Source organism: Neolamprologus multifasciatus, chromosome 19 (genome assembly GCF_963576455.1).
Source record: "Neolamprologus multifasciatus chromosome 19, fNeoMul1.2, whole genome shotgun sequence".
Classification (NCBI taxonomy): domain Eukaryota; kingdom Metazoa; phylum Chordata; class Actinopteri; order Cichliformes; family Cichlidae; genus Neolamprologus; species Neolamprologus multifasciatus.
Genome location: NC_140457.1, coordinates 14959562 through 14975182, shown reverse-complemented (window position 1 = coordinate 14975182; position 15621 = coordinate 14959562). Strand labels below are relative to the sequence as shown.

The window sequence follows — 15621 nt, the reverse complement described above, 5'->3', positions numbered from 1 at the left end:
CTGACCCTGAGATCGCTTAAAGGAGAGCTACTCGTCATTTCGATAGCTGAAAAGATGATTCTTCATCTTATTGCCAACTGCTTTGTACTTCAGATAATGAAGTAGATGTGGGTCTTTCTGCTTGGCCTGTATATTAAGAGTAAGAGCAAAGAAGAGCCTGCCCTGCAGCACATCACCTCAAGCCTTAGTCTTACATGAGCGGACACTCAATTCAGCACTTTCGTCTCTGCGCTTGGTTTCTCTGTAGTGAATGAGCAGCTACAGTGAATGAGCAGACATGGATGGAGATGTAGCTGTGGCTGACAGCAGCAACATATGCAGCAAGTGCATGGTCTTTTCTAATCTCTCACAAGTGCTCCTTATATACACATTCAACCTGTTTGCCCTGATACTTACCAGTAAAGTTTGAGAATGAAAACCAGATCACTCCATGTACTGAACTTTATAGATTTTACTGAGAGTGGGAAATAGAATAAACTCTGTCCTTAAAATCTCAAATGCAAATTCAATTTAACTCTTCTAGTAGTATATTTCTAGATTTGACCATAATAAAGATTGTTTAATCCTGTAAATGAGCCCAGATGTTTGTTTGTTTTTGAGGGTACAGGTCTCTACTCGTTATTTGCTAAAGAGGGTCTCTGAGATGGGTTTATGGTTTGCATCTTTTTTTTTAGAAGACTGAAAATATGACTGAAATGAGTTAAGGCACAAATAAAAACCCTGTAAAAAGTCATGAAAGTAGATTTGCTTTGAGATTTGAGTTATGAGTTTACTTTTATGATCCTACTGCCTTCATTTGCCTCATATGGTTTTGTAGAAAAGGGTAGCAAGTTAATCAGCATTTATTGTGTCCATATATTGTGACAACCTTGCTTGTACCTGCCAAATGCAGATGCAACAGCTCCACATGGTTCATCATCTGAATTATACAAAGAAATATAATAATGTTCCAGATATTTTTCAGCTTACACAGCTCATACAAACATAACAAAGCTAACAAACGAGCTGAGTGAGTGAGTATTTTATTTGTATGTTACTAATTAGCAAGTATCTGCCCACATTCAGTGCACAATGGACATTGTGCACATAGTGGGTGTGTCAGTAATTAGTATACCACATCTGCAGAATTGGATTACTTGTACCTCCAAAAACAAAGGTAGCAGTGGCTAAATTTTTTTACACAGATACATGGATATTGATTAATTTATTTAAGAAAATAAATCTAAAAAACAAAACACTTTTGAAAGACTTGCCTGCTTTATTTGTAAAATGAAGTTAATGATCCAGCTCAAAATTCTTTGTGTAAAGGCAGGAACACAGCATCTCAGGCAGTTTTAGACTTTGAGGAATAATGGGATGATTTGAAAAGTCTGAATGCTTGCATCAATAACAATTAAGTGTATCATGAATAGAGCCTAAAGAGGTAGTCAGCACATTAATCATATAAATAATAGAGCAGAAAAAAATAGATTTTCTAGACTGCCAGTCTCTGATCTGATCTCTTCAGTTCGTTAAGACTTGTTTTGGAGGATATAGAAGTGAAATCCTGAGTCATCTTTTAACTTTTCAGCTCCATTTTCCCTTATTCCTGGTGTTTTTTAGGTGCTGCTGACTGATGCCATTTTTAGCTTTAGGATTTCTCCTTGTTTTGTACCTGTGTGAACCTTGTGAGTAATGGATGAAGGTATAACAGACCTAGATAGGCACTAAACATACCTCGGCTTTAAGACACCCCTTGATATTTGATGTATAATCAGCCAATTCATCTCAGCGTCTCTGAATAATTGTCTGTCTTTCACTCTTTCTTGTTGCTATAAATCCTTATCTGTCTGCTCCTTGGTGTGATCTAGTTGGAATAAGAAATCAGTCTTTGTTTTGGTGCAATTTAATGTTTTGTAAGGTGATGGATTTAGTTTAATCTCACATTATAAGTTTTCACACTACTGCTAATTACAAATGTGCGAGTAGCAGACACTGAGTAATTACCCCCAGATGTGAACATGCATTATTACAGATATTGTGTTTCAAATAAATGTGGCCTTTTTCTTTAGCAGTCCTACTTTTAATGCATTGTGAGTAGCAATGATGGGGGAAAAGAATATTCTATTAGGTATAAAGTCGAGGTCAGAGACAAAACCAGGAACGCTGATCATTTATAATATCTAAGAAGTATATTAAACTTTCTTCAGTCCTGCTGAATTTCCACTGACCTGACAGATTGATCGAGGCGTCAAGTGAGGATCACTTGGGCTACACTTGTTCTATTGAGTTATAAGATTTATTAAAAAATGCTGCTGGGCTGCTGAGACAGGGGAAATCAATGAAAGCAGAGGTGTAAATCTGACCAGTAGGAACCAAAGGGGTTTAACACTACCATGCTGGTGAAGAAACCTTTTAAAAACCCTTAAGATTTATGGTATGACTACCTCAATCTGCTACAGTTTACTAAGGAATATGCTAAATTCAAAGTTTTTTCTTGGTGCCTACAGCCCTATAGAGAAGAGTGGTCAGAGTGGTATATTTATTTACTTCCCTGATTAGTACTGTAAGTTGCATCTGTAGAGGGCTAATGTTACCAAAGCCCAAAGTCAATATAGTTCTGCAAAGCACGCCTCCAGAATCTGCAACTTTTTGTTGTCAGATAAGAAAACAAAAAATACGCTGAAATTGAAATGTATTCAATGTAATACATTTTAATACTGCACAAAGGTTTCTTTCTATGAGATCTGTGCTGGCTCTTTGCAGGCTATTTGTCTGCAATCTGGTGCTTTCAGAAACTCACGAATCTCTTCATTGCTGACTTTAACAATGATACATCTGCCTGCTTGAGAGTGTTGTAACCAGGTCAGTGTAGATGTCGCAAAGCTGTTTTTACCATAGTAATAATTCTGTCATCCTACACTCTATATGTCTACTGTGGTCTTTCGGGGATTTGGAAGTGGCTGAGCTATCAGTGCTTTCCTTCTGCTAAAGAAAGTAAAAGATTGTTCATTTGGTAACTTCAAAAGTTTTCTTCAGATGTTATATCTGCTTCATTTGTCGTGAAACAACATGGAAAAATGCTTCAACTGGCCATGAAATTACTCATTAGTCAGTTGCCCAATTACATTTAGGCCTCTGAAAATGGGGTAATATGCATAAAATAACTTTAATTACTATAGTTAACATTTATTATTTGATTTCAAATCCACAGAGGTGGTGTACAGAGAGAAAATGACAAAAATTTGGTTTGCTTCCAACAAAGTTTGGACCTACATAAAAAGAACTTCTTCATTTTTAGGGGTTCAGTAGATTTAAGCTATAAATCTGAAATACATCAACAAGAATGAGAGTCCACAGCTGTGTTATGAGCTCTGAGAGAGTATTTAGGCACAGCAGTGTTTCAGATAAACGCTAACATCAGCATGCCAATATGCTAACAATTACATTGCTAACAAGCTGATTTTTAGTAGGGCTGTGTCCAGAATCACTCAGTCTGCTGTGTCTATCCAACAAATGATGTACCTAACTATATATACATTTTGATGTTGTGCAGATATTGTTGCCTGTCATCATCACTGGTACTGTGGCATTCTGAGTGTAAAATTTGTTCTCTCAGTAGACTCTTTACTGCTCCCCTCATTCATTGCTAATGAAAGCAGCAGGGTGGCGATGTGAGAAACCCGCCAGCCTTTTAGAGCAAGTCACATCTGTGCGCAGTTACATTTAGTATCTGTTGCTGGATGATCTCACTGTTCCACCTGTTTCACTTCTCTGAGAAGAGCACTGATTAGACAGGATTAGATTTAAGTGTAGTAATACATGTATTATGCTTATGTACAGTTTTAAGTCATCTCACCACAAAGGTGGTTTCACTGTAGCTTAATGATTAGACATGCTTTCAGCAACTATTTTGGGGTGTGGTTGATTGACATCCTAATGTCTTTGCACATGGGTGAACCAGCAATAAATAATTCTGAAGAAATAAATTTCACTTTCAATACAAATCATATTTTAGTAACTAAAATAACTGTTTGAAATCACACCAGCTCAATGTGGAGCATCATGCTGACAATCTGACCCATAAATATTTAGTTATACTCCTTCAAATAAACAGTTTATTAAAAATTTATTATAGGAGCTCTGGGTTTTGGACATCAACTTTGGACACTGTAAAAATAAATAAATAAACAAAAACACCCTTCAGTAGAAAAAAAGATCTTTCTGCCTTTTGATGGTGTGTGATATTCTCCATGGACATGTTTAACTAAATCATGATTTCAAAGCAGCAGAGTGTTTGTCTTCAAGCAACAAAATAACTTAATTGTGAAAATGTTGAAACCAAAGCCAAGATGCCTGTGACGACTGAGAAAATCAACAACTTTGTGTTTTCATTGATTGTCAATTCTGAACGCAGCAGGGATCCACTTCTGTGCCTATTTGTTCTCTAAAGTACTCCTTGGTGTTTTGTTTTTTTTTTTCTTCAAGAGTGCAAGTATTGAGTGTGATTTCAGTCTAGCGTCACTACACCGGTCAACAGTTTTTCAGAAAAATTTCTGCTTCTGAGGTAAAATGTGCTGCTTCTTATTGACTTTTATGTGATGAAAAATAACTGGCTACATTTTAAAAGACTGTATAGCTTTTATGTACTTTTATTTTTTATTATTTATTTTTTAAATTTATTTACTTTATGGACCCACCTCCACTTTTTTAGATGCATTTTATTCATCATAAACTGTCTGTCCATATATGGTAATTTTTTATCTTGTTTCATTAAATAAGAATAAAAATATAATAAAACAAATAAAAATGATAAAGAAGGACTGAATATAAAACATATTACTACTATTATTATTAAGTGTGGCAGGACTCTGTTCACAGCCCTGTACTGAATTTATTTAGAGCCCCAGCCTGGTGGGCCAGGTCAAAATGTTCTGTCTAGGTGTGACTTCATCATTTACTCACAGTATTATTACATCTTTTTGGATGTCTCCAGAACCAAACTTTTTTATTATTTAACAATGTAGGACACCAATGCAAGAAATATAAGGATTATATTTCACCTGTGCAAATTCTATATACCTTTTCAGCATCACATTGTGAAGAAAATAAACAAATATATTATTTGTGGGATATTTTAGTCTACCTTTACTTTGCACATGCTGCGTCCACACCTACATGGGGGATTTTTCTATGCGTTTGGGCCTCACTGAAAACAAAAATGTTTAAAACCTCCTGCCAGGCTGGAGATTTTCGGAAACTCAGTTTTTGCGTTTACATGTGGACGAAGAAAACGGAGATTCAGTCACACAGTGTCAAAGGTGTGCGCCTTTTTTGACGTCACGCTGTGCACCACGTTATTGTTTACGTGAGATGAATTTGTTTATGCTTTTCCTTTTCTAGACTTCTGATTGGCCAACATTTCTAGACAGTTAGGATCATATCGCCACCTGTTGCTTTGGCATTCTCTTAACAACATTTGACTTTGTTTGTTGCGTTTACATGTGGACAAAAAACTGCACGTGTGGATGGGATTTTTTTTTTTTTTTCAAAACAGAAATGGAAAGTCTCTGATTACAAAAATACCCGTGTACGTGTGGATGTAGCCACAGATTTGCTGCAAATTGTAAGGTCAAATTTAAGGTCACAGGAGAGGTCAAAAGGTCAAATAGAAAAAAAAGGTGCATTTGGATTTCATAGTTGATGCAATTCCAAATCGTAAGAACCCAATTTCAACAAAATTATATTAATTTTTAAAACTTTTTACCAACATTTCAGCTATTTTGGCTAAAATTCAGGTATTAAATAATGTTTTAGTCATTTTTACTGAAATGTAAAGCATTGTGTTCAATTCAAGTGACTCAAAATTTGGGATAAATAAACATCAGTACAGAAGGGGCACTGTTGCTTCATTGCAAGAAGGTCCTGGGTACCCCAGCCTCCCCTACAGTTCAAAGACATGTTTTTTAATTAGTGCTTCTGAATTGTCTGTTAGCATGATTGGTTGCACTAATATTAGATTGACAAGCTGTCCAGGGTATATACTGCCCCCTGCTTTGTGACAGCTGGGAAAGGCTTCAGCCCCCCGTATTCCTGTATTGGATAAGTGGAAGTAAATGGTTGGATGAAAGGAACAGTTTGACTACATTTATTTCCACTTGACCAGTGGACTAATGCCGAGAACCACCTAGTTCTGTCTGAATTTGTTTTAATGGTCATGCGTGAGTGCTTTTGTGGTTAGGTATATGTGTTGGTTTCTCCACTCTTCAGAGACATTTGTTTGGGCTTTTCTTATCTGGAATAAAAACCATTTCAGTTCAACACTTACTGGTTGTATATCTCCCAGGAGGCAATTACAGTCCATTCTATTTCACAATTACTGTGATCATCCATGTAGGAGGACACAGCTCTAGGAACAGCTGGGACGAATAAATCAAAGCTGTGGGAGCTGAGCAGGTGGAATTGTACATTTTCACTGTATCATCTGCTGTAGATTGTAGTTTTGCTGCATGGTGTGTTGCACAGGTGTAGCCATCACTCAAAGCCAAGAAGGTGTGAAATATGCAAGTCGGGCAATTTCTCCGCTGTTATTGGAGTGAAGTTGTGTCCCAACTTTTTACTGTTTTAGTTTGTGTGTGTGTTGATTTCATTTAATATAAAAACCCCAGATTCAATTGGTTAAAGATGAACAGTAAGTTGCGTTTTTACAGTTTTCTTTCTGAAATTTATTTTTTATATATATATGCTTGTTCATAGTTTTTGGTTTGTTATCCACACTCCTGTACTGATATATGTATATACGTGCAAATGTGTGAGTATTTTTATCCTGAGGTGCCTGCAACAAACCCATTTGAGTGGCGTAAACTAATTCCATGCCACTCCAAGGATGGAAAGTTACACTTGAAAAATTTAGTGACTGCATGTCTTTTCCAAAACAAGGTCGTGTTGGCTTTGAATAATCCAGACCCCACTCTCAATAGCTTTAATTCTAACCACTTCATTTTCTCTCTTCTTCTATTCCATAGCTTCTGAATCCTAGCCCTTCATGTTCAAATAAAGGATAAACATCTGCACAACATTACACAAAATACTACACTATCATATGTATTATCTGCACAGCTGGTCCTTTGAATTGAAGGAAAGAAGCTATTTGCACTTTTCGATAGCTACTGGAAATTGGGAAAGCGTGTAAATGTATCCAGGAGGCACAGATGTCAGGCAAATGTATTTGTTTAGCTGACTCAAGGAAGTGAATCATCAGAAAGTCAAGTTCACTACTCCATGAATTTGATACATACATGTATGAAAGTGTAGCCATATGACATTATATTTTGTGGTCTCTCATTTTCAGACCTTGTATTTGCCATTTTTGAAAACAGACATTATCACAGAGGGGGGAAACAGAGAGTATGATTCTGGTAGGATAGCCATAAAGTATGCCATAAGCCATAACCTTAACAGGAATCTGTTTACTGAGGTCATAAATCAAGTCAATTTCTAATAGACTTCTGTAAAATCAGGCTTGTTCGCATCATTTTTGCAAAAAGTAATGCATTATGTTACTTGTTTATTCCCAGGAGAAAGTAATTTGTTACACTACTTGTTATATTACTTTTGCCTTGCTCTACAACATCGGCCTGGGGTGCAATGTCACATAACTACCAATTAAAACCTAAACCTTAGGCTGTAGTCTTGCACACCAACATAAATCTCTATCCAAATGAGGACACACAGTATTTTTTTTACTGTTCCATAGTGGGAAACCAGGGCAAAGAGTGCTTCATTGATTAGACTTTAAGGTAGAATGAAAATTAAAATAATATTCATAAGTGTGCATGGTAAAAAAAATACAAGTTAGATTTTTTCATGTATCCAACCATCATGCAGATAACTGCCAAACTTTTGAAATGCAAGTAATGATAGATTAAAAAAAACAAACTATCTGTAAAGTGATTATTGAATTTAGTAATGTTTTATAGCACTGCATTACAAAAAAAAAAAAGCAATGTGATATCAGCTGTGGTAGAAAGTAATATTACAAATTCCAAGTTTTTCATTTCTTAGACTAGGAGGACCAGGAGGTCTTTTTTTTTTAAAGCAACAAGTAGGTTGGAAAATCTTAACAGACAAATCTGATTACTTGCAAATAACAAACAGACAATCTCTCCTAATGATTGCATTTTACTCCAACAATGCTGAGTAAGGCCTTTAGTGGAAGAAGCTAGCTTTCCTAGTCCACTGCTTTTGTCAGCTACAAAAAAGTACTGTGCATAAAACAATTGATTTAATAAACACATGACCATTTACGATGGGATGATATCAACCACAATACTATGAACATACCCATCCTGTGGTTGATTTTATACAGTCACAATTGTATCAAGACAACGTCTTGTACCACAAGGCCTTCAAGAGTATAGAGAAAATATTACAGTAATTATACAAGTAATAGCTTTTTTGAAAATCATCCTTTTTTTTACTCTGTGTTTACTTTGTAGTTGAAACACAAATATCCACAAGTTACAAAACAACCAGAGAAATTAGACTCTTTTCACCTTTCCCAGTGGGATACTCTTGAGTGCTGAGGTCATTTGTAAGGTTTCAATTTGGTACCAAGCTGGTCTGAAAGTGGCTGAATGTGGTTATTGAAGCCATTTAGCCACTTGTTCACTGTTATGTTGAGGAGATGAATGTTTCCAAATGTCAGGAAACTTTAGTCAGTACTAGAGCTTTATCCTAGCAGTAATTCTTAGGGGACGGCCTCCATTTCCTGCCTAAATGTTCAAACGCTATGGGATGCATGTGACCTTGAAGGTTCTAATTTCCAGTGATCCATTAGTTTTTAACTGCTTGATGCTCTACTCTCATATGAATGAGCCACAGAGTAAGTAGTTATAGAAGCAGTCCCACTTATCATCTGAACAAGAGGGCCAAACCAAGGGGATCAAATATTTATATTAAGACGTATTACTGAACTAGTATTTCACACACTTCCATTATCCACTTCACTTTATTAGTGATACCCACTGATCCAGACAGCTTGCTACTGTGGACAATGAGTTACCAATAAATAAAACATAAAGGTAAAGAATGCAGACAGGGTGGCACGGATCTGTTATTGTCTGATTGAACGTTAAATTAGGCAAGATGGAGATGGAGCTCTGAATGCAGGATAAGGTTACAATTAAGGTAGTGTCTAGAGATTAGAGTGAAATAATCAAATCAGTCACCTTTTGAGGAGAAAGGTTGGAGTTGGCTTATAAAGGTACAAGGTGAGCAAACAAACCTGTGGGACAGTATTTAAAAGACAATTCACACAGATAACTGTGCATGCAAATGTCATTACTGTCAGTTGTGTTGCAATTGTAGGTTCGTTTTAAAGACATGGTTATGTCTATAGTATGACATTTTTAGGTGCGGCCTTGTGTAGTGTGGCTCCCACTGATTCTGATTTGCATTTACATGTTGTTCGTGCGAACTTTTAATATAAAAAGAAACGTTAAAATGGAAAAGGTTGATTTGAGATGCCACAGTGGGATGAGTCAGCACTTACAGTGACAGAATGGAGGGCAGAAAACACAGGTTGCTGGACCTCATGCATGCCTGTCTACCCCCATCATGCTCATGTGAACAGCAGGCGCTTTACAGGATGTGTCATGTCATTATTCACCACCAGGGGCCAATGAATGGAGAGCGGCAGAATGCTTTCTAAACAGTGTTTTCCCCTTGTGTGAGGGAAAGACCAGAAGTGTGTGTGCGTGTGTGTGTGTGTGTGTGTGTGTGTGATAACGTCTTTGTGCATTAGCCCGTGTTCAGGAGAGAGAGAGAGTGAAGGTAAGCAAATGAGCAAGAGAGAACGTCTGTGTAAGCGAGCACTCAACATGCCTTCGAGGTATTTTTAGAATGTTTTTTTGTTTTGTTTTTTTGCTCTTTTTCCCCCAACATCCTCTGCAGAGTTAGTTCTCCAGTCAGACAATATAATGGTCTGTCATGCATTTCTCAATCATGCACGTTGCTATAGCCAGAGTGTTAACATTTATAGGACTCGGACTCCTAAGCAATGAGTCATTTTCAGTTGTCTGAAAATGACTCAGAAAAAAATGATGTTTGAAATCTAATTTTCATATTTATCAAGCATACACACATGCTGTGTTTTAAAAACTTATCCAGCAGTATCTGAAACTAAAAGGACACTCCATGCCTGTTTAGGAAACCTTTAACCAATTACCTTACAAAATTGAAGGTGTTTCTGGGGCAGATAACATTGCAGCGTTATGGAGACAGCATTACAGTGCGTTGTTTAACTGTATAAAAAGTGATCCATATGAGGACAATCTTGACATGAGTAATGACACAATAAATGTAGGGACACATGAAGTATATGAAGCCATTCATAGGTTGTCTGATAATAAAGCTTCTGGTTTGGATCACATCACTGCAGAACATTTAAAACATGCTAGTTTAAGGCTAGCTCCTCTTTTAGCACTCTGTTTCACTGGGTTTATGATTCATGGCATATTACCAGACTCAATGCTGTGTATTTTACTGGTACCAGTTATGAAGGACAAAGCTGCAAAAGTGAGCTGTTTGGATAATTACAGGCCAATTGCACTAGCCAGTATTTTATCTAAGGTGTTAGAAAGAATCTTGTTTGACAGAGTTAGTGTGTTCATCTCTTCTCTGGATAATCAGTTTGGCTTCAAACCAAAGCACGGCACTGACATGTGCATATATGCACTCAAGGAAATAGTCAGTTTGTATAGGGCTAAAAATTCATCTGTCCTCATGTGTTTCATTGATGCCTCTAAGGCTTTTGATCGAGTAAACCACAGAAAACTTTTTGATAAATTGAAGACACGGGGGGTTCCTCAATACATTGTGAGGATTCTCTCTTACTGGTACGCTCATCAGAACATGCAGGTTAAATGGGGAAGCAGTATTTCTGCCCCCTTTGGTGTCAGCAATGGTGTCAGACAGGGTGGGATTTTGTCTCCAATTTTATTTAATTTATATGTTGATGATTTGTCCATACAGCTGAGAGCCTGTAACACTGGGTGTATATTAGGTAAAACATTGATAAATCATCTTATGTATGCAGATGACCTGGTTGTTTTTAGTCCAAGCAGTGCTGGATTACAGGATCTTCTTAATGTCTGTACTGAATATGGTGTGCAATATGACATTGAGTACAATGCTGCTAAAAGTGCTGTTTTGATATGTAGAACCAAGCAGGATAAACAGCTAAATTTCCCTTTGTTTAAACTGGCACAAAAAACTCTTGAAGTTCATAAAAAGGTGAAATACCTTGGTCACTTTATTACTGAGCAAATGAATGATGATGATGACATGTACAGACAACGATGCAAGCTCTATGTGCAGGCAAATACGATTGCACGCAAATTCAGCTTTTGTTCACTTCCAGTTAAAGTGGCTTTGTTTAAAGCGTATTGCACACCGCTATATACTGCCCCCTTGTGGTCATCCTACAAACAATGTAGCATGCTGAAGCTGCATGTTGCATATAATGATGCAATGAGAATCCTTTGCAGGATACCTAGAAGTGGTAGTGCCAGCCAGATGTTTGTAGCTGTGGGTGTTTGGACTTTTAAAGCACTTTTAAGAAAGTTAATGTTCAATTTTAGAGAACGACTGGATGGTTCGAGAAACAGTATAATTTTAGCACTTACAGATCCGACAGTGAGTGGTTCCCGTTACTCATCCAGTCTGAGAAAGCACTGGTTAAAGTGTTTGTGTATTTATTGATTTATTTTAAGTAATTGTGTTTTATGTATATTATGGTTTTATATTTTTTACAAATGTTTTATATACTTATTTATATACTTATATATATTTAATGGTCTATACCTTGTGTTGGGGGGGGGGGGGGGTTGTGTTTCTGTCTTGTTTTTATGGACATAAAGTCTGCCAATAAAGATTGAATTGAATTGAATTGAATTGAATCTGGCATGCTGGGTTTGGAGGGAAAGGGCATATTTGTCTTGGAGGTTTGATGTGCTGCACTCATAGTAAAGTGGGGATTTGTGTTTTGTCTATGTCAGATTATATTCTTTCATCAAAGACAAAGTCACTTAAAAACATTAATATTCAGTTGAATTAGATGAGAGACTACAGGCAATGCTGGGAGCTCGGTAATAAATTAAATACAGTTTTAACTTTCTGTAAAAGGTCTGAAGCGATAATGTCAGTGCAGTTAATACGAACTCTTTGGAAGAGGAGGCCCTAACGTGATATTTGTCTACCATCATTTTTCAGACAGATTTTGTGCAACTGCTAAAGGGAGACAGGGATAATTCATGGTCAATTCTGATTGGCTAATTTTCTTGACCTTCTAAGACATGTCGAAAGTTGTGAGGTTAGTGTGTTGGTGAATTTTTAATGACAGATTTTCAGGAACGTTAACAATAAAAATAATAATGATTGTTATGAAATCAAGTAATTTTCACACTGATTCCTATTGGTGAATTTATACCAAAATATTGTGTTTTACAGTACAAACACAGGCAAAATATATCAGTACAGACCACTTAAAATAACTTTATTATTCAAAGCCAGTAATTGCACCTTTACATCAACATTTAATTTATATTTACATTTTCACAAAAGGTTTTGTCCATACCTTGATATACTAAAAGCAACAGTTTATTCCTAAAAGCAAAAAAGATTATTGTTTATGTTGTCAAATAAACAACCAAAATCCGTCTGAAAAACTTCTTTTTAAATGGTTTATGAATTAAATTTTCGAAAATAATTTTCTCTGCATCTTCCTTGAGTGCAAAACTTATTTTGTACTCTCTCCTCACTTTCCCTTTTCCCTTCCTAGATCCCTGTAATGACAGGAGCCTTCATGGACTCCTCGCCCAATGATGACTACAGCGGCGAGCACTCGCTCTTTAACTCCTCGGCCAGCGTCCATGCCGCTGCCTCAGCCGCCTCGGTACAAGGCCAGCAGGATGAGCCGCAGTCCATGTCCAGCGATGCCATCTGGCTCTGGATTGCCATCATCGCCACTATTGGAAACATTGTGGTGGTGGGCGTTGTCTATGCCTGCACTTTCTGATGAACACATGCTGACAAAGACAACCCGCACACTCACACATCCTGCTTTTTCTCAGTCTCCGGAACCCCGAAGGAGGCTTTGTAGACAATCTCTTGCTCTCTGTGTCTCTCGCTGTCTTTCTTTTTATCCCTCACACTTTTTGGCAGGGAAGGGGAGGGACGGACCTGAGGGTGTAAAAGTAGCGATACTTGACAGTGACATATACACTGCTATACTTCTTCGTTGAGGGGAAAGACTGAAATTTGGCAGCATTTATCAACAACAAGCACTTTTGAATGCTACAGCTTGAGAACTTGAGAATAAGGTTATGTGCACAGCAACTCTTTAGTTAAAAACAGAAAGAAATCTTTGCTCTCAACCATTAATCAAAAGGATTTTTTTTTTAGCTTAAGTTTGTTTTCGTGTTTCTGCTCATACGACACTCACTTATTATGTAGGAGGTAGGATGGAGATTAAATGGGGTTTAAGATTCAGGTTGAACTGGGCCATCTGAAACAACCACCAGATAGTTGCTAAGCAATTTAGGACAAAGCAGCTTAATTATGCCACTGAACAGAGATGGTGCTTGTTAAAATATTTAGAAAGTGTTAACATATCTGCAAGATAAGCAGCACTGAGATTCTCCTATATGCTGATGAAACGGAACATATGGTTATAATGATCATTAGTGTATTTGGTGTCTTTCTAAGGTGAAAGAGAACAGGAAACTGCATTCATTAAAGACACTTAAATTGACTGTTACAGCAGTGGCATGTCAATTACACAAAAGTAATTTTTCTAGACATTACCCCATGGAAGTGCAAGTGCAGATATCCAGCAGAGTCAGATCAAAACCAGCCAGTTCCCCAGTACACTCTCACAAGAGCTTGATGTATAGCACCTCTGAGAATAGAGGAGCTAACTGACCTGTGAATTCACAGCGAGTGAGTGGGCATGATTTGTCTGCTTTTTGCATGCTCTATCCTGATAACTCTCCTTACCCAAAATAAACCGGGTATTTCCATTTGTGAAAATGCATCTGAACCTGACCATCCCATATTATGCTTTATGTGTGAGAAAAGCATCTGGTTAGTGAGCTGACCAGATTCTCATAATAGTGAGTTAGGAGTAATGACTTGTTGTCGTCATGCCCTTAATGTCAAATTCCTTCAGTAAAAGTGGCTATTACAAAATCTAATCATATTGTCATAGTCTGCTTAGATAGGACTAGATAGATGTGAACAAAATGTAATTAGAAGCACAAATCAAATTAAACATACACAGCTTTTTTCCACTGCTCAACTTTTTCCATAGTTGCTTTTTCACCTATAAGTTATGTATTTCATCACCCAGCAGCAGAAGGTGGAAGTTTCTGATATTACAGTTGTACTGTAAAAACAGTAAATGTATGTATCCCGAAATGATGTAATACTAAGCAGAATTGTGGTAAACCTTGTTATAAATATGTTCAGCTATGTATGAAATCTCATATATAGTTTAAAGTTTTCACTACTGGAGGTCATTTGTTCTGTGTTAGTGTGGATGGTAGTGCCAGCTTTTCAGTGGCAAGTAGTTCTTGTCCTAAAGGGGTTACAGTAACTTTACCTTAAGACCCAAAGATAAAAATTGGTTTTCACATGAAACATACCATACGATGCACTGCACTTACACTGAAAATGTAGCTAGTAGGCTTTGATCTGCTAATTGATGTTTGTGCTTTGGTTAAATGTCCCTTATAAGCTACAATGGAAAATTATACAAATATGAGCCTACTAAAGTCGGCAAGTTGTTTTATCTGTCAACTGTTCTATTTTTTTAGTATAATAAACTGACTGTTTTCCATAAGCCTTGATTATACTCCTTTGTGGATATGAACACAGACAGCTGGAGACAGTACAGCCGAATAGTCATTCTTGTTATACTTATCTGAAGTTTGCCGCCTGGGGCGCGTGCGTAGTTGGTGTATTGTAATGTAAAGTCTCCAAATTAGTCTGTGTGGGTCACAAAACATGGCAGGCATGTGGATAGCCACATGAATCCTCAACCTCACTGTCTGCTGAAAAATTTGACATAATTTGGACCCAAGTGGACCCACATCGAAAGTATAATCAAGGCCTTAGAGGGTTGATAGCTCTTTGCTCATACAAGTAAGTCATGTTTTCCTGGGATGTAGACATTACTAGTATATAATCCAGTCTTGTAAACACCATAACTGTTCAAATGTTCATACACTAGAAAGAAAAAACTGGCTTACTGTATGTATTGTATTATGTAAAGTAAAATTTAGACACTCAATTACTATAAGAGGACTTTTCAAGGCTGTTATTTTTAATAAAGTGTTGATGTAGAAATATTTAGAAATGTTGTAAACCACATACACAATGCTCCTTTTGTAAAGACATATGCTACTATTAAAATTTATGTACTAATTACAAAATTGGCTTTCTGTATTGACTTAAGAAGCACACACTTACATTTACTGAAATGTCACAAAGATGGATTAAAATGCAAAATATGTGGCTTTGTACGCCGATTGCAGAAACAAGAATTTGTTTCAGTTTCATCTTTTGTTCTCAGTGAAGCCA

The 15621-nt window shown here is 36.9% G+C and overlaps 1 protein-coding gene across 1 annotated transcript in view; it reads left to right on the top strand.

Annotated features, from left to right (window-relative positions):
• LOC146496232 (uncharacterized protein C14orf132) overlaps nt 1–15340 on the top strand; it is a 32340-nt gene extending 17000 nt beyond the window's left edge. The window contains exon 2 of the mRNA XM_085143343.1: nt 12821–15340. Coding sequence (XP_084999469.1) covers nt 12821–13057 — 237 coding nt within the window. The 3' untranslated portion in view covers nt 13058–15340. The remainder of the gene's footprint in view (nt 1–12820) is intronic.
• The last annotated feature ends 281 nt before the right edge of the window (nt 15341–15621 follow it).